Here is a 24,469-nt window from a genome sequence, read left to right on the forward strand (position 1 = left end):
CTCCCAAAATGTCATCATACAATTAAAAATTTAAGTGATATAACTTCAAAAATTAACATAATTAGGCTATTTTTATGACTATTTTACTTACAAAATGAATTAAACTTACTCTGGAAAGTAGGGATAATAAAATTAAAGGGATATCAAACTTTCAATACTACATTGCTGCCACAAGAGTATTTAAACAAACGCATAGACACTACTTTTAACAGCTTTATTGGTAATAACTGTTGAACAAAATTTGTCTCCGGAATATCATAACAGGAAGAATTACTTTGCAATTATATTTTGTTTACAGTATTTTAGCAAAGGGGGTACATATTACTATTTTCTTGGAAAATAAACATTCTCAAAATCTGAAATCGATACTGATTTTAAAAAGCAGCACAGTAATATTCCTTGTCTCCCAGCAAGAGCCAGATAAAAGTCTCTCATTTTTTCTCTATGTGAACCACAGAGTGACAGCACTATAAGGTTAAAGGTCATGTTTGCATTTCTACATTGCCTAACTGCAACTCTTTACAAAATACCTTCAGAATAACAGCAGTAAAAAACCAGAAGGATAAAGAAGTATCTGAAAGGCTCATTGGCTTAATCTTTTCAACCACAGTAAAAGACTTCTGACACTCTTAGGGGAATTTCTCTCCCAGTAGAAAGGTATGAGTCATAGAATCAAAACCCATTCCAAGCACAGCCGTCACGTTTTTTGCTCCTTAAAGAAGTCTGTTCCTTTCAACTCTTCTGGTAGATAGTCCTGCTCTACAGGTTCCTTGTACATGGGGTTATATTTGTAGCCTTTGCCATAGCCCAGGTTCTTCATGAGCCTTGTTGGGGCATTTCTCAGGTGCAGCGGAACAGGTGGCAGAGGTCCCGTGTGCATCCTCAGACATTCTTTGACGTTGCCATATGCCCTGTACACCTCTATAGACTTTGGTGCTCTGGCAAAGTACACTACACACTGTGCTAGAATCACCTGGAAACAAGAGAAGGGAAAATGTTAAATCACTTCTTTTGGGCTCTTCGGGAAAAGGTCTGCTCTTCAGGTTGTTTGTATAGCATGGCAGGGGTTATGTTTTTAAACTGACCTCTACCTGCTACCATAATATGAATACTATTATTTAACAACAACACAGCTTCCTGATTTTCACTACTACAAAATAATACTTTGGAATATATTATTTTACTTATAAGAGAGAGAAAAAAATGGACAGAGCAAAATGATATAAATTCACATATATTTTGACAATAAATACACAGTAACATAAAGTGAATTTTATTTTAAACTACAACACATATTTTAAGAGCTACAATGTTCTCCTGTCAAAGAAGGGGCATGCGGAATGAACAAGTAACTAAGTTTGCTTTGTCCTTGCAATCAGTTACATTTTATAGTTACAGACAGGTTTTACAGTTTGCAGTACTTTCAAATCAGTGAATTAATGAAGCCTTTACCTCACATTCTGGCATTCCAATAAAGTGACAGCCTTGATAAGCAGCAACTGCTTGTGTTAAAGCCAGAGGATCCGCCAGTCCTACAAAAAGGGATCAGATAAAAGGGATCAGATCAGGCTAAAGTTTATGTCTCTTTTTTTTTTTTTTCCAATTTTAATTTTTCCTCTCCTGTGAGATATCCATGCAAATTTCAAAGTTGCTTTCTCAGATGCTGGAATTTCTGGTACAATATCATAGCAGACATAAGATATAATCCCTCCATCCATAAGCCTTCTCCCTTCTGTCCCCCCTCCCCAAAAAAGAAAGGTCTAAGTCATGGGTACAATTTATGGATTGAATCTGCTGCCACACAGTGGTGGCCTGAGCAGTAGCTGACCAGATATGAATCTCTCACCTTTCAGAATTGATAAAGAAATGGGAAAGTACTGCTATATAGACATAGCTTCCTCAGATCTCCTAACTCTTCACCCATCACACATGTTGTAAAAGTGTTGCTGCACCTTCTACTTTGGATAAGTCAAGCAAGATGCCTTACAACTAGGGAGCCAGCTATCAAATCTGAGGTTTTTAAGTCAGGGTAGGCATTCACCTGCCAGACTCATTAAAAGATCAGATATCCCTGAAATACACTCTCTGTGGCACAAGGTTACTGGAGATTTACAACCACCAGAGTTTAAAAGAATCTATACTGATACGCTGCCAAACCTGACCTCAAAAACATGTTTCTGCTGCAGCAGGTAATCTTCACAATGACACTGCATGTAGGTCTCTGCCTGCATATACAAAGCTTTTTGTTGAATGTGGGGCATTTCAGTATTTTGTACTTATTTTGCATATAGCAGTTTTGGTTTTTTTTTTTTTCCTCAAAAAACAATTTTTAGGAACCAGAAGCTTGGCAGATCTTCATTCAACACAATATTCCAACATGAAATATTGCAAATACTGACCTATATCTTCACTTGCAAACCTCACCAGCCTCCTTGCCACATAAAGCGGATCCTCACCACCTTCAAGCATTCGAGCAAGCCAGTAAAGGGAAGCATTTTCATCTGAGCCTCTCATAGACTTGTGCAGGGCAGAGATGCAATTGTAATGTTCTTCTCCTATTTAGAATGGGGGAGAAGTGTACAAAGCTGTTAGGAGGAAATTACATGAAATGCATTCAAGAGAACAGAATATATTTTACTAGATCAGTAAACCTAACCTTTTCAAGTTCTAAACTTTTTCAAGTTCTTTTTACGTATACGTGGTTTTGCCTTCATTCAATTCCTTCATGGTTTGCCACATGAATCATTCCACTAACTACATAAGCAAAACAGAGCAACTGTAAACGAAAAGAAGGTGTTTTTTTAAAACATTGCAAGGCAAACAATTTGGGTTTTGTACCCTCATGACCTTTCCTTCAAAAAAAAAAACAACCCAGATATTTTAATCAGTTAGGAAGAAGACTCTATTTAAATAGCTCCTAATTGCCAAAAGAGTAAAATATAAGCACATACAAATGATAAAACTTGAAAATGAAATGTGCAGTAAATCAAACGTGAGTTTGATGTATTATATGGGGGGGGTGGGGGGAAATGAAACGTTGCTGTGGATATACAGTGATGGAACATTACACAATTTGGAGAGAAAAGAATTGCAGCACACAACCCTGGCAAATGCCTAAGAAATCCTGAGTTCAGTTGTGGAAACCTGCACTGCTGGAAGGGTCCTGAAAACTGAAAGCAGATGAAAGAAAAAACTACACAAACAATACTTGAAATGCAAGACTGCTAAATAAGAAGTGAGAAGACTGAATGAAGTACAGGGATTTTTTTTTTTAATATTAAAGTTTAGTATTTGATTGGATATGGACTCCAAGAAGAAACAAATCTATTACACAGATCTTTTAAGGATACACTTAAAAATAGAGGTTCAATATTACAAACACTGAAAAAGAGCCTTCCTGCTTACAATTTTTCTCTGTGTGGCTGGTTTTGATTCTTACACATTTATTTTCATCAAACTTGCAAGAGCATTTTGGCACAGAATTGTTGTTAAACTTTCCATGTAATCTGCCCTTCTTACTTTTTAAAGTGCCTGGCATTCCTTGGCTCACAGCTAAGCATGTATTATAAAGGCAACTGGCTGCAGGCACAGCCATCTGTTAATATTTCTCCTTTTCCTCAGGCTAAAAGGATTTACAGCCTGAGGGCCATATCAGAACACATCACCATCTCTTGTAGGCCCTGTAAAATAAAAGGCTGCATGGATGAGTCTGAAAACCGAAATCCCCACAATGCTGCAGTTGCTCCTTACACAGCCAGCAAGACTTCCACCTCCCAGGTCAGAAACTGGGTCCATCTTCCTCCATCTCTGCTCATGCTGGAGTGCATTTCTGCAGAGAATTCAACACACGCGATGCTGGCAAACACAGGCCGACAGACAGCTATTTTTGCTAGGACTCCACACAAAGAGCCCTGTGGTATGCAGCCATTACTCCTGCCAACACAAACAGCATGTCCATGCTCCATCATGACACTTGAGTTAGTAGCAATAAACCTAAGCAGCTGAACTCGCATCGTCCTCTTGGAAGAGGCGTCTCTTAAGTCTCTTAAAAGTAAGAAAGATGGTTTTTAAATATCTCCAGAGGTTGCACTCGCCCAGATTCTTCTGCTGGACTGCTTTTTTATATGCTGTTTGGGCTACTGTAAAGTGTCATATTTGGAGACACCAGCTGGAGAGGCAGAAGGAATGCAGTGGATAGGCTGGGACTAGATATATATACCTGCAGGGGGCTTCAGATTCTGCAGGCTGAGAAAGGGAACAGTTTTCTTCTCCCTTTATCTCCTTCCTCACAAAGTTAATGTTGGTGACTGAGCCATTAACATAATGACAATACTTATACACAAAGACTTGGGACTTCTTCAGAAAAACTGCATTAAATGCAGTTTCAATTAAAGACAAAATACAGTGACACATTGGACGGAAATGTTATGTTTCCATTTAAAAAAATATATTTTATAGATATCTTATTTGAGATACCAGAAGCAGCTTAAAAAAAATTAGAACTTTTAGTAGACCTTTATTTATTAGCTCTGTCCCTCACTGGTTAGCCAACATATAGATTTTGGCCTTATCGATTCAGCTGAGAGACAGACACATACCAGCTTATCTATCACTGCTGTTCTGCATCCCAGATACCTCTCAAAATCAAAACTATAAAGAGTTTTTGGAATCAAAGTGCATTTGCTCTATGCAGTTCCCACAAAGGCAAATACCTTTCTGAAACAAGATACTACACAAGAGGCTTTGTGGAGGGGAGGATTTTCTAGTGCCTAACGTATACAGACACATAAATCTTGTTGATATATGCCCATAAATTGCTTTATGTGCTCATGAAGAGTTTTCAGGCTAATTTAAGATGCCAATTTATCTAGAGACTTATTGGTAGACAACTGGGAAAAAGTGTCATTCACTGTCCATAATTAATATTTGGAGTTCTTAAGCCATTCCTTTTAGTAAGGTAGTGGGCAAAGTAAAATCACAGTCCCCACCTCACAGTTTTCTATCTTAGCTGCTCATTAATAAAGGCGGAAGAATGTCTTGAAAGTAGGACTAGAGCAACAGCACAGATAAACAGACTTCTTGTTCTGGTCCAGCAGAACAAAATTAAGCTGGAAAAAAGATGGCTGCTGGCAGTGAACTTTAATCAAAGTTGTTTCTTTGTCCTTCCAGCTAAACATGCCTGCACACATATCAGAACAACATCCTAATAACCAGATTATCAATACTTTCTTGCCTAGATTACTTGACAAAAGTACAGAAGAGAATGCCCAACTACATGTATTTGGCAAATTTTGCAGAAGGTAACAAAAAAAAAATAATTACGTAAAATCAAAATTCCATATTTATTCAACTTTGAACACTAATCAATTATATGGTGCTCTCTACCTGAACACACTACATGAACATGTATGTTGCTGCTATCATGATTAGACAGCATCATGTCCCTCCACTTTATAAGGCTGAAGCATTTTATTTTAGAGCATTGTAGATTCCAGCACCGCAACTGTGACTGAAAATTTATTAGCTAAAACATGCTACAATTAAAAAAACCTTTATATAGTAGCCTCTCTTCAGAAGCCCTTTGTACACAAAAGGACAAACAACTTACTCTGCTATGGACAGAAGTGGTCAACCAAGACACAGACTACTCCACAGAAGACAGAAATTCTGTAAAGACAAGTACTCGGGCAACCTGCTACTGTGACAATATCTGTGGCAGGCTCTTTGACATGTGTACAATCAAGAAAAACTGAATTTTCATTGCTTCACCACCTCTGAAAATCTCTGACCAAAAACCCCACAATAAACCACAACAAGGATTTCTGTAACAGAGAAGGGCTGACACATGCCACCTAGATTGGATGCAGCCTCAGGAAGAGGCACTGTGTGCCACTCTAACAGAGCAAGAAGGTGCAGGAGGGCTGGGAGCAACGGACACAGTCAAGAGTTCTGCATGACAGTGGCCACAAGGAGACAGCAAACACACAAGGGACCTACACGGCACAAGAGACTCACACTGGCAAACTGGTCAGATTTTCCGCTTCCTTCCAATCATGATCTCTTCCTGCCACAGACCCCATAAAATTTTTCTTCTCCCTCCCCCTGCCTAGCCTGAACTTCTCAGTTGCCATTCTATCAGTATCTGCTCAGCTGCCTTGCTCCTGACAGTGAGTCATCATTATTTCCTTGGAAGGCTGCAAGCAGGCATATGTTACAACCAACCTCAAGAAACCTCTCATCACAGGTTTTGGACAGTGGCAGTTAATTGAGCATTTCAGATACAGTGGCAAAAAAAAAGCCAACCCAATCAGTTCTTCAAATACTGCTTGGCATAATCATTTGATACTATCCTGGATGGTCATTCAAGTAATTAGATTTATATGACCTGCCCTAAGCAAGCTACAAAATTCATTACCTTAAAAAGCAACTCTAAAATAAAGCTAACTGCTCAGGTTTTGATGTACATATTGCTGTGAATGTGAGCACTTTCAAGACTTTCAAAGGAGTAGAAGTGCAATGGAAGATACTAATCCTCCAAGAAAAATGTTCTCATCAAATTCTTTGCCTTCTTTACACTGTAATTCTCGTAGAAGACAATATTCTAACAACCTTAAATAACAAATAATTCCACCATGCAACTGTTTTCAGGGCAGCAAATGTGTCTTTCAGCTAACCTACACTTCCTAAATGCTAAAAGGAAACCTGTTTAGAAGGAACTTCTGGCTGAACTGCACTGTACAGGAAAACTACTTTCTAGGGCAAACCACTGTTTCACTAGAGCATCTGCTATGAAAAAGAAATTACAGAGACTATCACCTCTTGAGAACACTGCATCTCACAAACCGTATCAGGTACTCACCTGCTCGGTCATACAGGATGTGGGATTGCTGGAGCCCTTCCTTTACGTGCTCTTCTGTTATCAGAATGCCATCTGCAGAACCATCTTTGGTAATATTCAAAGGAGTGGTCTTCCCTGCTGCTAATCTGGCCTGAACTGCTAGCTGGAGTCCATTCAGTCCAGTCCTTGCATCACCATCGCAAAGGTAGGCAAGTGTGTTTAGAGCTTTGGCCTCTATGAACACCGGGAATCTGCAACAGAATAACCACACACCATGAGCCCCCATCATGCTTATTATGCTAGAGATGATGTTTCTTTACAAAGTTTGTTGAGATGCAGCTGGGCTCAAGATTCATTCTTAACTCATCCTGCCATGATTAAGTACTGCAGAGCCAGGGAGAACACTGTGGGACCCAACCCTCTTCCTCCTAATCCAATGCCTGTTAAATAAAATTGCACATGAAAAATCTAGGGATGAACTCTCATCTATTTGACCCCCTTATTTTTCCTCACCTCATTAAACTCAATGGAAACTAGGGTTAGGTCTTTGCCTGAGCACAATTCTGACACAGCCAATTGAACTTTACACAAGGTTTTACTCCATCACCATTTCAAATTCCTTGTTGGAAGAACAATGAAAAGGTAGAAAGCTATCCAAATGCAGCTGAGAGAATATAGTGAGTTATAAAGTAATTAGCATACGGTTTTGAACTAACTACCAATAGCAAGAGCTGCTGTTTTCTTTAAAAAGTAACAACTGGAAGGATTGTTTATATTGTAAAGTATATGCATCCTACTTTTCTTTTTTTGGTATGGTATTACAGCTTCAGTCAGTGGGGTACGAAAAAAAAAATCTTCCTATAAAGAAATGGCATCCCAATACATGCATGTCACTCTTCTTGCCATCTACTACTCTAGTGTTCCAGGACTGTACAAATACATGAAAAAGGCCAAATTCCAGCAAACTCACAATCTGAATGAACAACATAGGAAGAACTAAGAAATGGAGCTGCAGGTGAAGAATCTCCTGAGATCTCATAGTGTGTCTATGAAAACTGTGGGAGAACAAAGTCCTCAAGCTTTGTCTCCAGGTTTTCATCTAGCGGGCTGCAGTCCCCGCTGTTGGGGCACATACAAACCAGCTCACCCCTGCATATGTCACAGACATACTGTTGAGGAGTTAACCCTCAAACTTTAGTTAGGTAGACAAGGTAACACCTATGATGTTTGCTGGGCAGAGGATACAACTGATTTGACTGGAAGCAGTAGCTAATGGAGTTAAAACATGGCATTAAGTAATGGCCTAACTGAGCCATTTCTAGTAACTGGACTGTAAATCAAGAGTGACATGTACCAGCAGGGATTAGCACACAGAGTTTGGTGTGAGAGGCACTTTCTTATGAAGCTCTGTGTGTCAATAATTAGGGATTCACAACAGCCCTGCACTTCATTCACCAAAAGATATATTACTGTTATTACCAGTGGTGTACAAAAGACAACCCAATTGTCCCAAGAACATGTACCCACTGATCTTCATTACTTGACTCCTCTCTTCCTCCTTGCAAACCCACTTCATACTTGTCACACAAAAGAAAATGACTGTAAGTCCTGGAAAACTTCAAACAGTTAATATTTGAGCCCTCTCGTGGCAACACATAAGAGTGAAAAGCTAGTAGAGCTGCAATCTTAATCCACACCACTGCAAGTGAAGGCCAACAAATGTCTTCTAGGGGCAAAACCCATGCTGCAGAGAGTAGGCAACAGGAATCACAAGCTGTGGGAAAAATAAATCCATATACACATCTCATCATACCTTTTTTCCATCTTCTTATTTCTTCTCTATTTGATAAAGTTAGGAAAAAAATTTAACACACATACAGTGGCACTTCAGCCAGGTGCTTCAAACACCGTCTTTGTGTTTGAATGAGGAAACGAGAAGAATACAACAGCACAATCAATTATCTCAGGATCAAATTCCTTGAATCAGTGAGCACGTTCATGCCTCAGCAGTACAGACAGGCATCAGATTTTTCATATGCATTGAAACAAGCCAACAAGGGAAGCAAAACCAATTTTTAAAAAAAACAGGGGCGCTACACACAAGACTTCCTGCTGATTACCTTCATCAAGAGGGAACAAACCCAAATATACGGTACACTGAATAAACACTTTGGCTACAACCAGCAGGGCATACTGGAGAGAAGGTTCACCTGCAAGGACTAAGTTCTTTGCCCGCTTTTTGCAGAGAAGAACACCATGCGCTTGAGGCCTCCTCAAACTGCCACCCACCACCAACACACACAGCGACTGCCAAGTGGAAGGGAAGTGCTGAAAGTACTAAAAAGCAGGTACTACACTTGGAAGAAGCTGCGTACAGTCTGTACCAAACCAAGTTGAGGCTTCAGGGCACTTTTGCCACTTATCTGCTAACTAGAAGCTTGGCAAAAAAAGCTGAGTTGTATTCCTGTCTCTTCAATTTCACTCTAGGACTCTTAAGTGCCCTGTTTGCTCAACACAAGCAATTTATATCATAGAAATTGAAACAAATGTTCACAAGAAAGTATGGAAAATCTGGTTACAAGCGAAGATCTTGTCTACTTCCATGGCAAAATTCACCTCTCACCTCAGCAACTCATTTCCTGCAAGGAAATTGCATAGATGTTCCAAATAAGGAGTAATTTTCAAAGGGGTATTGAACTCTGAAGACCCAAAGGAATTCCATCTTCAGTGTTGTGATTTACAAGCCAGTGAATTTAAAACATGTCAGAACTTGTGATACAGCCAGTAACTAGATGAACTGCATGATGTCTGAGCTTGCCAACAGGAAACCGGGAATCCTTTCATTTCCCTCAGCTGAGTGCCTTCTATGCTATCTAACTTCAAAGACATTAATCCAGTATCTAGTTTACTGCCTGACTTCGATTAGAGCTACTACTCTGAGGGTAGCACTGGAATGATAAAAATAAAAGCCAAGAAAAGAATTTGATTTCCTCCATCACTGACACAGTAGCAGTGTCAGTGTACACTATTACTGTACACCTGGCACAGTTTGTGCTACTACTGAGGCAGCATAAACTTCAGAAAGCACAAGCAAAGGTGCAGCAATATGAAGCATCTTCAATATTGACTTCTTACTCTTCTACATCCTGAATATGTTTTGTCCTTTCCTGTTACCCCATCTTTCAGTTTGATTTACTGCAGACTTCATAGGCACAGTTTGATGGCAGTAATGCTGGTGAAAATGTAACACAAAGCACATCTCATCCTAAAGAAATACAGTAACTAACATAAAACTGCCAAAGACGCTTTATGAGCCATGATGACACAACAAAGATGCCAAAGAAGGTAATGTCTCCTGCTAGTTCTGTTTCAGCTTTAGAGCAAGAAAAGGTAACAGTGGAACCAAAGAGAAGCCAGGTGACCTAACCCTATCAGAAGCCTGCAACAATGGTGGAAGAAAGACAAGAAAAATCCACCAAGAAAATTTAAGAGAACAGATTTGGGTAGAGTACATTTTCCTTGTGGAGTGCTGAAGATGAAACCATTGAATCACAAAGTGATGGCTGCATTCTTTTTGAGCACAGAAGATGTCTGTAGAGACTAAGAAGATTCACCCCTCATCTTATTCCTCAAGGTAGTAGGAGAGACCACAAAGAATCATGCTCTTCTTCAGAATCTCATTTAGGTAAGTCGTCATGTCAGACAAAGTGATGTGATACCAAAACCATCTGAAAAACTGAGGCCAAGCAGCACATTCAGTACTTCATACTGTGGCTCGGAAAAAGGGACTCACATGGGAAATTAAGTCCAAAATTCAACGTACACATATCGTGTGCCTTCTGGCTAGATCTCTGCAGCATTTTCAAAGTGGGCATACCCCACCATCTGGGGACACACTGCCTTACAGCTCCTTTTCTAACTCTGGAACAAATGTGAGCACAGTTAACGACCAAATCAATTGTAACTCGTGACTTTGATTTATTCCTCAAGACATCATGAACAGTTACCTTCCTGCATCTAATGACAGTCCTGTTTCATAGAAGCAGCGTGGTCAAAAGGTATGAGACAGCTTCTCCTGTGGAGTAGTAGGTGGAGAAGAAATGAAGGAGCAGAAATGGTATGAATCGTGAAGCAAGAAGATGGAGTTAATGAGGCAGCCAAAACCAGAACCACAATCAGAGACAGGATGGATTATAAAAAACCTAAGTCATCAGCAACTCTATGTAGCCTCTGTGGACCAGAACTAGATAGTGTCAGAAAAGACAGGACCTGACACACAACTGCAACAAACTCTCCTCAATTCAAAACCCTATTTTTATTTTCAAATGCTTGACTCAAGCATTTTCAAATGCTTAGCCATTGGAGTGTGGCCCTCTCTCTTCATGGAGAGATTACTGAAACTGTGCTAGTCTGACAGTCTGCCTGCCAGACTTCTTCCAGTTTGATGAAGCGCTACACTATGCTGTTTAAATCACCCATAGCTATTGGAAGGTTACAGATACAGAGTCTAGCGAAACCCAAACCCAAACAACTGCAGCTGAAACTATGCCTTGTACTTTAATCCTGTGTAGCAAAGAAAGTCTCTGAACCCCAGTCAGGGTGTAGCCACAACCACAGCTGTGCCATTACATTAAGGCTGACATGCAGTACTCCCTTCTCTTCTAAAATTCACATTACTACAACATGTAAAAGCAACAAATGAGTAAACTATGAGGCAGGGTAATCTAAAATCAAAAAAGAAACACCTTTCCTTACAGCCCTGACCTCAGCATTCAGATTGGCGATTCTTAGCGCTTACATTCTGTAATAAAGTTCAAGCGGATTCCCTCTCATTTATTTCATATGGACTGCCTGCCAATCACCACCCTGTCAATGCACTGTAAATTACTAGTAGTGTAGCCAAGAACCAACGTGAAGGAAGTGTAAGAGCCTGCATGTGAATACCACAGTACCAAGCATTACGCTTATTTGCCAGCCTTCCAGATAACATCCCTTATGGACAAATCCAGACCTTGTTTTTTTTCCAAAATTTTCTCAAGTATTTAATGTGACTCTATCTGGCCTGGACATTAAGGAGCAGAGAAAAACGAAGTCTCTTAACATCTCACAGCAACAGCCTCCTCTCCTCAAAGGATACCATGAAATATAGCACAGCACAAATCCTGCAACTAAAGAATAGGAGCAGCAGCATCCTCCCTGATCGTATTAAAAAAAAATTCTCAGAAAACAACAAACTTTTGTCAGGCACTTTCAAATTAATTAAGAGGGGATACTTGTTCCACTGCTGAACAGCCGGTAACAAGAAGTAACACACATTAGAACATGACAAAGACCCAGTTACAGACTTCCACAGCAAATCCTCAGCAGCAGAATGGATTTAAATATCCTGTGAGGGTGAGTCAGGAGTTACAGATCCAAGCATAAGATTCTCTCCTAATCCAGACGGTAAGATTATGTTTTGGATGGAGAGAGCCAATGCTTTGAATTCTCTCTCTCCTGTCACCCCCGCCCCTGCCATATGCTACCACTTCTTTTCTTTACTATCAGAAGTGGCTAGGGTTTCTCTTCCCACCCCCCAACTGCTTCATTCTCTCCCTGGCAGGCAGTCAACTCCTCGGGCCGTGCGCGTTAACACCCTGCAGCCCATAAAGTACTCACTCTGAGCTCTCACTGCCGCTGCCAGTTGCAGAGCTGCTGTGCTGGTCGCCCTGGCCCAAAACCTGGACCCCTAAGGACCTGACGGCCCGCATCAGAATTGCCTCCATTGCTTCCACCGAGAGCTTCTCCAGGACGATCACCCGGCACCGGCTCAGAAGAGCGGCGTTGACTTGGAAGGAAGGGTTTTCTGTGGTCGCTCCTATCAGGGTCACCGTCCCGCACTCGACGTGAGGAAGGAAAGTGTCCTGACAATGGGAGGGAAGCAGAAAAAGCTGATCTCGATCAATGACAACCTGAAACATCCCAGGTGAGTAGGCTGTGGGTTTTTTTGCATCTTGTGAGTCTTTGGGTTCCCTGACGAGGCAGTTCATCTGCGCAGATATGTAAATGATTTAATTTCATGCACCTAATACGCTACAGGCTGTTCATCTTAATAACAAATGGTTGGAATGAGAATGACCTCATCCGATGAAAACAGGGTAAAAAAATCTGCAAATTTTTAGTTTATTTATAGGGATTTGATTTATTGCTTGGCAAATTTCATAAGAAATCATGAAATTGCCTTATCAAGTATTATGAATAGTGAGGCTATGCTATGAACCAACCTTTGGGGCTACAATTCCCTACATAATTCTAAAGGATGGCTCAAAAAACTACAGGAAGATTGCAGTACAGTTCAATATAAAAACTGTAACCTGTAGTGCAGCATTCAAGCTTTCCATGTTACAACTAAAAAAACTTTATAACTAGAAAAGGAAAAAGAAAAAAAATACCCAAGTGATGGCTGCAGCGTTATCCCAAAGCACCATGCCATGTCTTACTTTTTCTCACAGAGTAGAGGGGACAACATTAAAATACATACCCTTGGCACATTCCCATTCCAGACCTTTTTAAAGGTAATACAGAATGCTACCATGAGGTGGAGGCTGAAATGAAGATGTGTGCAGCAAATACTACTAACATGACTTGGCAGAAATAAAATTTCAGAAAAATATCATATAAGGACTTGCATGTAAGTCAACTATAACCCAGCCTTTCATTTAAATCTTTGAATCACAATAATTAAATGCTGGTTGGAAGTAAGTTAAGAAATTTAATTTTTACGTTTCTTCATAATTCACCTACTAAAAACATTAACATTGAAATCAAAGCCCAAAGGAAGGTATCATCTTAAGGCAAAGTAGGAAATTTTACAGAAGCGCTGACAAAAACTTTTTTCAAAAAGCGGTGTAGTACAATACCTGCTGAGATTTATTGAAACGATGGATCTCGTCAATAAAGAGGATAGTTTTTCTCTTGAAGAGCCTTCTTTCATTCTGGGCTTGGCTGATGACATCTCGAACATCATTTGTCTTGGCACTTGTGGCTGACAGTGTCACAAACCTTGTGCCATTCTTTTTGCTGTTGTTGGCTATGATGTGTGCTAGTGTAGTCTGAAACAGCAATAGGAGAAAGCTTTGTAAAAATCATTTTGGACACAGAAAGTACCTATTTGAAGAAAATATGTAAGTACCTATTTGAAGAAAATATGTAAAGAGCAAACCTATATATTTTGGACACAGGGACAGTGTTGACAGTTCATACAGTAAGCCATTTTAGTCCATGTTATTCTAGCACACTGAAGACTTCTAAACTTCCTGCTAGAGGTAGCTGCCAATTCCTCTGTTGCATTTCTAATGCCTGCACTTTTACGTACTAGACCCAGTGAGTCTCAATACTGAAAAGGCCAGCAATGACAGCTGTCTCCTTTATCATGGAAGAAGAACTCTTTGCCAAATACATATCTGTCACAGAAGACAGGCTGACTGCAATTCACTGTGCAGTTATTTTGTAAAGTATGTTAATAGCTAAAGAGCTGGACTATCCCAAGACACCTGCAGCAGAGTTTACAGTGCAACCACATTTCACAGATTCACAGAATATGCTGAGTTGGAAGGGACCCACAAGGATCATCAGGTCCAACCCTTAGCCCTGCACAGGACCAGCCCCAAGAGTCACATCATGTGCCTGAGGGTATCATCCAAAGGCTTCTTGAACTCTGGCAGACTTGGTGCTGTGACCACTTCCCTGGGGAGCCCGTTCCAGAGCCCAACCACCCTCAGGGTGAAGAACCTTTTTCTAATATCCAACCTAAACTTCCCCTGACACAACTTCAGGCCATTTCCTTGGATCCTATCACTGGTCACCACGGAGAAGAGATCAGTGCCTGCCCCTCTTCTTCCCCTCATGAGGAAGTTGTGGACTGCAATGAGGTCTCCCCTCAGTCTCCTCTTCTCCAAGCTGAACAGATCAAGTGACCTCAGCCGCTCCTCATACGGCTTCCCCTCAAGGCCCTTCACCATCTTTGTTGCTCTCCTTTGGATACTCTCTAATGGCTTAATGTCTTTCTTATTTGTGTACACCAAAAGTGCACAAAAAAACATAACCTACAATGTTGTTAATTAAACTCTTTTCTATTTCCAATACATATGAAAATGAAATTAATCAGACAGCAGTTTCTACAAAATCATGGGAATGTTAGTACTGAAAAATTACATATGTGCTTAAGAAAATGTAACTCTTAAACCTAAATAGTTAACAGTAACCAAATGCTGGCCCAGGGAAGTAAAAGACAGCTGACTGAACAAGCTGTTGGCTGTTTTTAGTGAGCAGCTATGTTGTTTTACTTTCCTTATGAACAACCTCTTCAAACCAGAATTTATTTATATAGAATTTCACGAAGCATACCAAAGCACAGAAGCAACCTCCACCAACCTCCTAGGTAGATTTATTACACCTGAAAACATCACAGGCATGATTTTCAGACTTTCCTTCACAACCCTTAGTAAAGGGGGGTGTATCTGCGTGTCCCAAGCAGAGTGTATCCCTATTTGAAAGTACTGCTGGAGAAAACAGGTGATTCTTCCATCAAGCACACTCCTCTAATAAAGAAGGAGCCTGAGGAGAATGAAGACAGGAGAGCCTCAAAAGATGAGGAGGGGGACAGGTGCTGGCACAACCACCTCAGATGTTCCAAGTGCTGAGGTTAAAGCAGCAGGTGCTGTCAACCTGATCCTCTTGCAGGGAGGCTACAGAAACAACCACCTACCACGTGGCTACCAGTGGTGTTGCAGCACTGCTCTGTCTCTTTAATGGATCTCCTTGACTCAGAAATGGCAACCAGCCCAAGACGGAAAAGCAGAGGCTAAGGAGGAAGATGGATCACTATTTATTCTTGCTTTAGTTTTAGTAAGGGCTTCCTGATTGTTTTCAGAAGTGGTGTCATTTCAGGTCCTGATACAAGACTCGTATTCCATGTGAGATGTTCCCTCATTCCCTGGAGCTCAAGCAACCAGCTCTTCCCCAACTTGTATCACTACAGAAGACAAGACTTGAAAGACACTTAGAAAGTGTTTGCAGCAAAGCCTACAGAAATCAGGAAGATCTGGAAAACAAACCAACCAACCAAATATCCTCCCCTCAAAACAAAAGGAAACTATCTTTGAAATTAAGCTACCAAATGAAAACCAAAGTTTATGTTTCCTTACAAAAGGGCCTTGATTCAGAATGTACCTTCAGAGGATATACCCATGCCTTAAAAATCTCTGAAAGCATGGAAACCCCCCAATATATCAAAGCTGAGGATGAAAAAGGAAAAATGTACCTCTTCCTTCTCTAAAAGTGGCAGTGGTGAGAGGAGGAAGAAAAATGAAAAATAAGTCAAATGGCTATTCTTCTTGTAGCTCCACTTGGACTGGTAGCTCACAATGTACCCTGGCTGTCATTCAGAGAGTTTTGTTGTTCACAACAAAAGCTGTAAGGAATTTGTTTTACACACATGCAGGAGTCCATACTTCTAACACTAATTTATGAAAATGAAATACAAAGAGATTTGTTTGAAAGTTACTGTTAGACCAAGAATCTACTTGAAAACTGCTGCACAGCTCTCAGCCAGCACGTACCCCTCCTGCTCTGCCAAGTTTGGGGTCACTAAAGGTTGTAATAAGAATAACACACATTGCCTTTCAAAAGCAGTGTTAGACATGGACAGGCATGTTCACAGTCTCTTCTGTTTTGCACAATTAATCATTTAGCAAGTCTAACTGCCTGTCACATACAGATTAAACTTTCCCTGCCTCTGAAAGACTATTATTTCCCATGAGCTCAGGTTTTTTATGCTGCTGCTTCTCTCACCATCTCATGCAAAAGTCAGTAACATTCGACACTGTTTTCTCCCTCTGTTACTTCAGGTTACAACCTAAGAGAACACATAACCTAGTGGAGACTTAAGTAGGGTTGTTTAGGCATGAAGGCACTAGCACAGAACAACTACAACTTGTATGCTAGACCCGTAGTTTCCCCTCACTAAGTTCAGAGGCAATGCATTTAAGGGATAAGAAGAAAATCAGAAATCTGATACGAAATAAGGTAGAAGAAAACACACTGAATATCCTTCACCATCTAAAATAATTCTGAAGTTTGATTGTTACATTAGAAAACAAGTCTTTTAAAATAGTAACACTGACGTTGCAATTTAATATGAATTAATAATACATCTGTATCAGAACTGCAAAACAAGCAGGAAGAGGAAATCTAAACCAGTTGATAATCTTCTCCTTTTATTATACAGGTTTTTCTTAATTAGCTTGTATTCTTTTCTTATGGGGAGGAGCAGAAATATTGTTTCCCACAAATTAAGAATAGGAGTGATCCTACAAACTAACCTGTTGCTAACTTCACTAAAAATTACATCTTACAAAGCTCACAGTCCTTGCCCCTTCCAGAAATCATTCTTGGTTCTATTATCACACCAAACTATCCAAGGTCACACCTATCATCTCAAGCTTTACGCTGAAAATTGTGAGACCTTACTGACTTACCTGTTTAGACAAGCTAAAGCAGTGCCATCATAAGGAGCTGTTCTGAAACACAGAAACATATTCACCAAGAAACTCCTGAACCATTCATCATTCATGGCTGGGCTTCGCGAACAAAGATTTGGGAAAGGCTCTATCCACATTTGTTACAGGCACGCTGGTGGCTAATGAGGCCAATATGAGATAGAACATATCCAATTACAAAAGGCACAGCAGAAGGACTCCTTAGGTGGTGTATTCTGCAGGGCACGATTCTTTCTGAGTTGTCTTTTCTCCTCAAGAGTGATCCTGCGTGCGTTCTCGAAGGAGAGAGCTGTGTCTCCAGGCCTCCCAATATGAAGCCAGAGTAGACCAGTTATGGTGATCAATATGGCCAAGGCTGAGATGTTGTTTCAGGGAGTCCTTGTATCTTTTCTTCGGGGCTCCTCTGTTGCAGCAGCTGGTGGCAAGTTCACCATAAAGCAAGATCTTAGGGAGGCGGCATCTCTCAGGAGTTGGCTTCATGATCAAAAACTCTATTGTTCCTAAACTCAAAAATCTGCCAACAGGTCATTGTGACTGCATTATCTCCCTACACCTTCCACTACACAACAAGCAACATGTTGTCCTCCTGTACCATTACTCACCAATCAATAACACTTTCAACTTCAGCCTGTGGTCATTTATTTTCAGATCCAGTACACACAGAACAAACACTTAACTGCTGAAGCCCTCCTTTACTGTCCTGTACATTGCTTTGTGTCAGCCCAAAAAGGAATATCCTCTCCCACGGGCTGCAACCATAAAAAACCCAGCAACCAAACACAAAAACAGCCAAACAAGTTCACTCTAAGCCAACTACCAGTTCTTCCAGGCTTTGATACAAAAGGAACCCATAAAGCATGCTTGACTCCACACACCTCTCACTGTCACAGCAGAAAAGTCAATCCAATTTGCTGTTTGGTTAGCTGGCTGTTTGTACTAGGAGACAAGAATTTTCTGTATACCCACAAGTTTCCGTGACTGGGCAACTCTCTTTAATTATTTCCCTACTCTCTGCACTGTGACTAGTCAATGCAGCTTCAAACCCACGGACGGAAGAAAACAAGAAGCAAGTACTAATTAAGCCACTTGTATTGATGCTGATGTTCAGTGACTAACATGATGTTATTAGAATTAAGGCAGTCTTTTGATTTTTGCACTCCTTTACCAGGCCATTAAAATATGCCCATTGTGTTAGCTCACCAAAGCCCCTTACAGGAATGAGGAGTGATACTGCCTAGCTCTCTTCAAAAAGTGGAACTGAAAAAAACTGGGAGAAGATCAGAATATATGGTCAGATCATAGTCAAGAAGACTTGAGTCAAGAAGTTGACTGTGAAACCTAAGATCATTGTTGTCTGTTCATGGAGACTTCCCTTAATCATTCTTACATTGCATAAATTTAGTGAAACAACCGTTGCAGATGTCAGGCACAGAAAACACATGATCTATCAATTACATCTATCCTGTCATCAGCTTTCGTGCCAGAGAGCTCCTGCAAGGCATGGAGAAATGCTCATAGTCCTTCTGTTCCAACTTCACAGCCCTTTTCATGAGGAGCTGACATTCACGCTACACGTTGCAGGAGCACACTGGTGCAAGAGCTCTCCTTCCAGCTGGATGGGTCCCTCCAACATAGATGCTTTGCTCTGCCAGGCCATGTTTCAGTGACCAAAGCAGATCTGGAACAGACTGGTACTAGTATTTAGACTGCAGTGGGGCATGGATTATTCCTGAGCAGGGATATCTAGCCAGCACATAAGTCTCTCCAACAAGTGACTTTGCTGGTTTGTTCCAGAGCAAACCACTGTGTGAATTATGTTTGTGACAGGGATGACAAAACTAGCATCCTGATTTTCTTTGTGGCTGTTTGACCATGACTTTCTGGGTATTTTTTCCTCTTCCTCTATTCTGGCCAGGATTTCCATACCTTTGTTTACAAGGTGTTGCCATAAATGGCCTCTCCTCCCTGAACCCTCCCTTTGCTAGCAGCAGGGCCATACTGTGGTTGAAAAGCAGTCAGGAAAGGTCATATTTTGTTTCATTGCCTTGAGGGAGACACCAACACTTCCAGCATTCTTGGATGCCAAAAAGGGGAATAATTTCCTGGCGTGCAGCTCAGAAAGCTGGGGTCTGTCCTACCCAACACTGCTGAGCTGACCCAAACTACCACACTGCGTCACAGGAGATAATTCTGGCTGTGTGTTTAAAGGAAACTGGCAGGATAGCAGATGAACATGGCTCGGGGACACTGTCTATACAGATAAACACAATCAAAAGTAGCAGCAGTTGGCATTTATATAAGGGCAGATGCTATTCTTACCCATCTTGTTTGGTTCCTCACACCCCAAATAGCCCACTGAGATACTACCGGAGGAGTAAGTGTCACTGAACAAGAGCCACAACATGTGGTTTACAGCACTTCCAGAATCCAAGCCCAACCAAGCATAAACAGATGCAAGGTCATTGCATAATGTTTACTGAAATGGAGCAGTGGCCTCCATTTGCTGTATCCAGATTTGTCTCCTTATATTCCAACTTTTTTCATGAATACAATTGTTTTCTCCTCCAGATTTCTCTACCTAGAGTTATCCTAAGTTATTCCTGATTTAGACTGTATGCTACTGCAAAAGACATCATGTATTTTCAGTTAAAAATTTCATGGTAATCAATCAAAAGAACTCATTACTTCAAATGGTTCAAATCAGGTCCCAAGCTGTATGAATAAGAGAAGATGAAATACACTCAAGTAATCAAACAGCCATTTAGGTAACCACTTGAATTAGCAAAACAGAAAGCATTGGAGGGAAGGGATGGTAAACATACAGGGAGCAAAAAAGAAGTCTTATCTTTTGTAGGGAGTGGGTTCATGCCACTTGCTATCAAGTTTTTTCTTGTTAAACAACACACATTAAGAGGGAATGTTTACTGTATTTAAATACAGAATGTTCAGGTTTATAAGGTTAAACTGCATCTGTGGCTGCAAAATTATTCAGTGCTCAAGTTACGCTGTGTCCCCCTGCTAACTCTTTACTAAAATTGGTGTCCCAATGGCAGACAAGCAAAAATCTAAATCCCTGCATTAAGGTGCCATAAATCACAGTACAGCTTACTCAGATTACATTAGGATTCATACAGGCTTTAAAAAATTTGCATAGTCAGGATGAACAAGTTAACTGTTCCTAAGTTTATAACCACGGCATCTCTCTTAGACAGTGTTTCTTCTGGCATGTGCGTGGTCAACTTCTTAAAAGCAGAAAATAGGTTCTCGTGTTCAACACTTAGGAGTGACAAAAGTACAAAGAAAGAATGAAAGCCTCTTCACCCAGAGCACCTCGGCTTCCTAAGAAATTAGGATGACAAATTCAAAGACCATGTTCCCTTAAAGGAAGAGGACTCAATACAGATGGAAACTCACGAGAAATGATCATAACAGAAGTACATCAATTTTGTCTTTTCAGTTTTGAGGGTGCTTTTTTGAATATTCAAGTGCAGCTGAGGCCAAAGTTGACTTGGGCAAAGCAGTTACAAAGCATATGTATTTTTACTCCAGTACCTAAGCTTTCATGATTAAAATTCTCGAAAAGTACTCACGACCTACAATGTGAAATACTGCAGTTATAGCACTTTAACAAGCAAGATTATTTTCTTCTTGCTTAGAAAAGTCTGTTGAACTACTACTTCTCATAAGGGTTTAAATTGAAAAATAATACACAGATTGATTTGAAATTTGGCCCTGATGATTTATTCCATCTCCAGTTATTTTATTTTTTTTTAGTTAGTCCTGCTCTACCCTTTGCAAAAGTATCAGTTAGCATGGCATTTGGCTGTAGAAATGGAAGAAGGCATAGATGGGCTGCAATAACTGGATTCCATGGGTAGCAAGAACATGAAGAGGTTTAAGAAGTGTATGACCGTCTTACACAGCACTTCTGAATTTAGACCAACATATCTAATTATGCTCCTATTTTAGCTCTTCGATGGGCAGAGCTTAGCATGTCGCCTTGTTACATATGAAGCTACATAACATGCAATTATTTCTTATGATTTTTCCTTCTGAAAAACACTGTACTTAACAGAAGAAGCTTTCCAACCAGGTCTTGAGGTAGTGAGAATACTTACTTCTCCCTCACAGCTTCTTCCAAGTTTCAAGCACTACATTACTTTCTCATTAAATGTTTTCTTAGACATGTTATATACACAGAACCCAAACAGTAAGTGAATGGGATAGGCAGGCAACCACAGAATTCTTTTCCCATCTTTTGGGGGACTGCTTTGCTTGCATGTTACATCTGTAAGGAGAGGAATTTAATAAAAATATCCTAAAAAAAAGGACGGAACTTTCAGTTATTTCCCTGAGACAGAGAATATGATTTATGGGGAAGAAGGCCTGAGATGAAACTATACTCTGGTACCATCCTAGAAATACTGATAAGCATGGGTGAAGGAAAAAGTTCAAGTTTTTGCTGTAGGAATTTCTCGTTCAGCCACTAATGGATGTTCCATCAGGAGGTAGCTGAAAGCACGTAGACTCAAAACCGTTTGCTGAGAAGGAGTAACCTAGAAAGTAGACAAGTTACCCAACAATTAAAATACTTTGAGAGTGAAAAAGTAACAGATAAATTGTGGAACTGTTCCTTGATGGGTCAAAAGGCACAGAATCGATGCATGTCAGCTGACTGATAAGCAGTAGAATTTAAACTCTGTGAGAAGCAAGCTTACTAAATATAATTCTGCATAAAGTATATGGGTGAAGAAGATGGGTCATAAGAAAGGAGAGTGAAAGCTGCAATATTACAGGCATAAAACAGATCATGCATTCAAAGGCAGTCTTAGTACTGAAACACAACTGTTAAGCTGTCACAAGCTCATGAAAAAGCGTGTCCATGGCCAAAACCAGGGGTATTCATCAAATCACAACCGAAGGTCCCTGAATTCAGTGCCAGTTTTCAGAGACTGTACGGAGCCTTTGCTACGCTACCACTGCATTTGTAACAGATCTTTTTTTCCAGGGGGCTTCGGGAAAGTGCAAGCACATGCTGTTGACACAAGTAACACAAAACAAAAGGCAGAAGAGTACAAATAAATATAGAAGCAAGCCCCTGGATGCATTACTCATTCAGCAAGGAGGATTCCTATTTATTAAAGAATTTAATTCCACTTCTCTCTCTGGGCATCTTACTTCGGTCAATTCACCTCCCCTTTAATGAGTTTTTAGAAACTCATCACTTTTAGAAACAGCCCTTCTTTACCCCATTTCTTCTGAGCTCTTGCTTTCTGCTATTACCTTGTTAATTTAAAGGAAATTACAATTATTTAAGTTCACCAGTTGGTTCTTTTCAGGTGTATGTTACCTAGTCTAAACAACCTGTTGTATCATTGCTAACAACATTCATCTATCAATAGTTCTCATACTTGTGCCTTATTAACTGTGATTATTATAACTGGCATTATTATTCAAGTACCATCCATATCAAGTCTCCTTTTATTTTCAAACATACTGCTGCTCTGTCCTTAACTTCTCTGCTAAGAATTAATTCCTTATTTTTCCTATCCCAGATTTCTCACACATACTCTCCACATAGCCAAGACACCTACCTATACATATAACATGCAAAACTTAATGCTATGCACACATCAGACTGACAGAGATAACTGTCTATTTTGCTTGCCCTGCCACCCCACACCCAAATCTGAAATACAAGGACAAAAAGGAAGGCAAGATCTTAGAGTGGTCTCTCCTGACCACACTTGAGACATTCCTTTAGTCCTTCCCTCACTACTGCTGTGTCGTAATTACAGGGCCTTTTGGGATTCACCACGGTCTGCCCCTGGTATCTTAAAGGAGGCAAAATGAGAAGCTGCAGCAGTCAGATCCTGCAAAAAACAGTTTCAGAGTATTTAAAGGCAGACGAGTGCCTGTCCATTAGGCTACCTCCCTTCCACACCAGAGCTGCCTTCTCTCAGGGGCCGGAATCTGTAGGCTAAAGCAAACCCAGCACTCACAACCTGCTGTATTAATCTGCTTGTATCTCACACTGTTTCCTAGATATATTTACAGATTCTGTGTTGTTGCCGTTTTTAAGCTTCTCAGCCATTGACTAAAACACAGCTTATGTTTTAGGCAATGAGTTTCGAGTTCACAAAATATCTTAAACCAAGAGGAGCCGGTGCAACCAAACGTCAAGATGCAGGGAGTGGGACTGGTGGGGGTGAACCACTTCTATTTTATTCAGGAGGCACGTTGTGTTTCTCTAATCTTAAGTGAAAACTAGTGGAAAACCGGCCAACATAAGAAACGGTAAGACAAAAAAGAGCGAGTTGAAAAAGAAACGGGTCCCGCTCATCCTTTAAGTTCATCTGCCTCAAGAGTGAAAAAGCGCAGGACATGAACCTCCACGCTGTGAGCCTGCGGCGGTCCCGCACTCACCTTGCCGCAGCCCGGCGGTCCCCAGAGGATGAGGGAGGGGATTTCGTGGGACTCCAGCAGGGACCGCAGCAGGGTCTGCGCCCCCAGGACCCGCTCCTGCCCCACGTAATCCCCCAGCGTGTCCGGCCGCAACAGCTCCGCCAGGGGTTTCCCCTCCAGCTTCTGCGCCAGGCTGGCCCCGCGCAGCGCCGCCGCCGAGCATCCATCCCCCGGCTGCACGGCGGCCTCGTCCCGCCCCGCTCCGCTCCTCCTGCCGCCGGCCCCCGGGCCCTGCCCGCCGCCGCGGCCCTTCTGGAAGAGGGAGAAGACGGGGGGGCCCTCGGCCGGGCGGGCCTCCTCCGGCTCCCCCTCGGCCCGGCTGCCCGGCGGGGCGGCGGCGAGGCGCGGCCGCTTGCTGGGGGGCTCGGCCGCGGCCTCCCCGGCCTGCAAGCAGCGGTCCAGGTGCGAGTTGATGTGCGCGCCCGGCAGCTCCCGCAAGCACACGGGGCACCGCACCAGCGGCTCCTCCTCGGCGCCGTCCGTCGGCTCCATCGGCTCCCCAGGCCCGCGCAGGAAGCGAGGCCGCTGGCCCTGGGCGCCCGCAGCCCTTCGGGAGCTGTAGTCCGGGAGGCGCCGCTCCCCGCCCCCGGCAGCGGGGCTTTCGTGTCCCGCGGAGCTACTGTGGGAT

General features: G+C 41.5%; 2 protein-coding genes across 2 annotated transcripts in view; one reads left to right on the forward strand and one right to left on the reverse strand.

Moving 5' to 3' along the window:
• Positions 1-200: 200 nt before the first annotated feature.
• Positions 201-24,359, reverse strand: WRNIP1 (WRN helicase interacting protein 1). The gene is made up of 7 exons (XM_032682557.1): positions 23,803-24,359; positions 13,738-13,929; positions 12,497-12,741; positions 6,860-7,089; positions 2,400-2,555; positions 1,453-1,532; positions 201-973 (listed from the first exon to the last, which is right to left on the reverse strand). Exons 1-7 carry the CDS (start codon positions 24,331-24,333, stop codon positions 698-700), a joined length of 1,710 nt encoding a protein of 569 aa, XP_032538448.1. The 5' UTR covers positions 24,334-24,359; the 3' UTR covers positions 201-697.
• Positions 12,561-24,469, forward strand: part of MYLK4 (myosin light chain kinase family member 4) — an 81,014-nt gene continuing 69,105 nt past the window's right edge. Inside the window, exon 1 of the mRNA XM_032682531.1 lies at positions 12,561-12,803. Coding sequence (XP_032538422.1) covers positions 12,748-12,803 — 56 coding nt within the window. The 5' untranslated portion in view covers positions 12,561-12,747. The remainder of the gene's footprint in view (positions 12,804-24,469) is intronic.

This window comes from Chiroxiphia lanceolata, chromosome 1 (genome assembly GCF_009829145.1).
Source record: "Chiroxiphia lanceolata isolate bChiLan1 chromosome 1, bChiLan1.pri, whole genome shotgun sequence".
Classification (NCBI taxonomy): Eukaryota; Metazoa; Chordata; class Aves; order Passeriformes; family Pipridae; genus Chiroxiphia; species Chiroxiphia lanceolata.

Excerpts from the sequence above, each read along its gene's own strand:
- WRNIP1 (XM_032682557.1), bottom strand. The coding sequence starts at position 24,333 with ATGGAGCCGACGGACGGCGCCGAGGAGGAGCCGCTGGTGCGGTGCCCC. Across the intron at positions 1,533-2,399 it reads GTTTGCAAGTGAAGATATAG|GACTGGCGGATCCTCTGGCT; the intron begins GTCAGTATTTGC and ends CCCTTTTTGTAG. Across the intron at positions 974-1,452 it reads TTGGAATGCCAGAATGTGAG|GTGATTCTAGCACAGTGTGT; the intron begins GTAAAGGCTTCA and ends TCTTGTTTCCAG.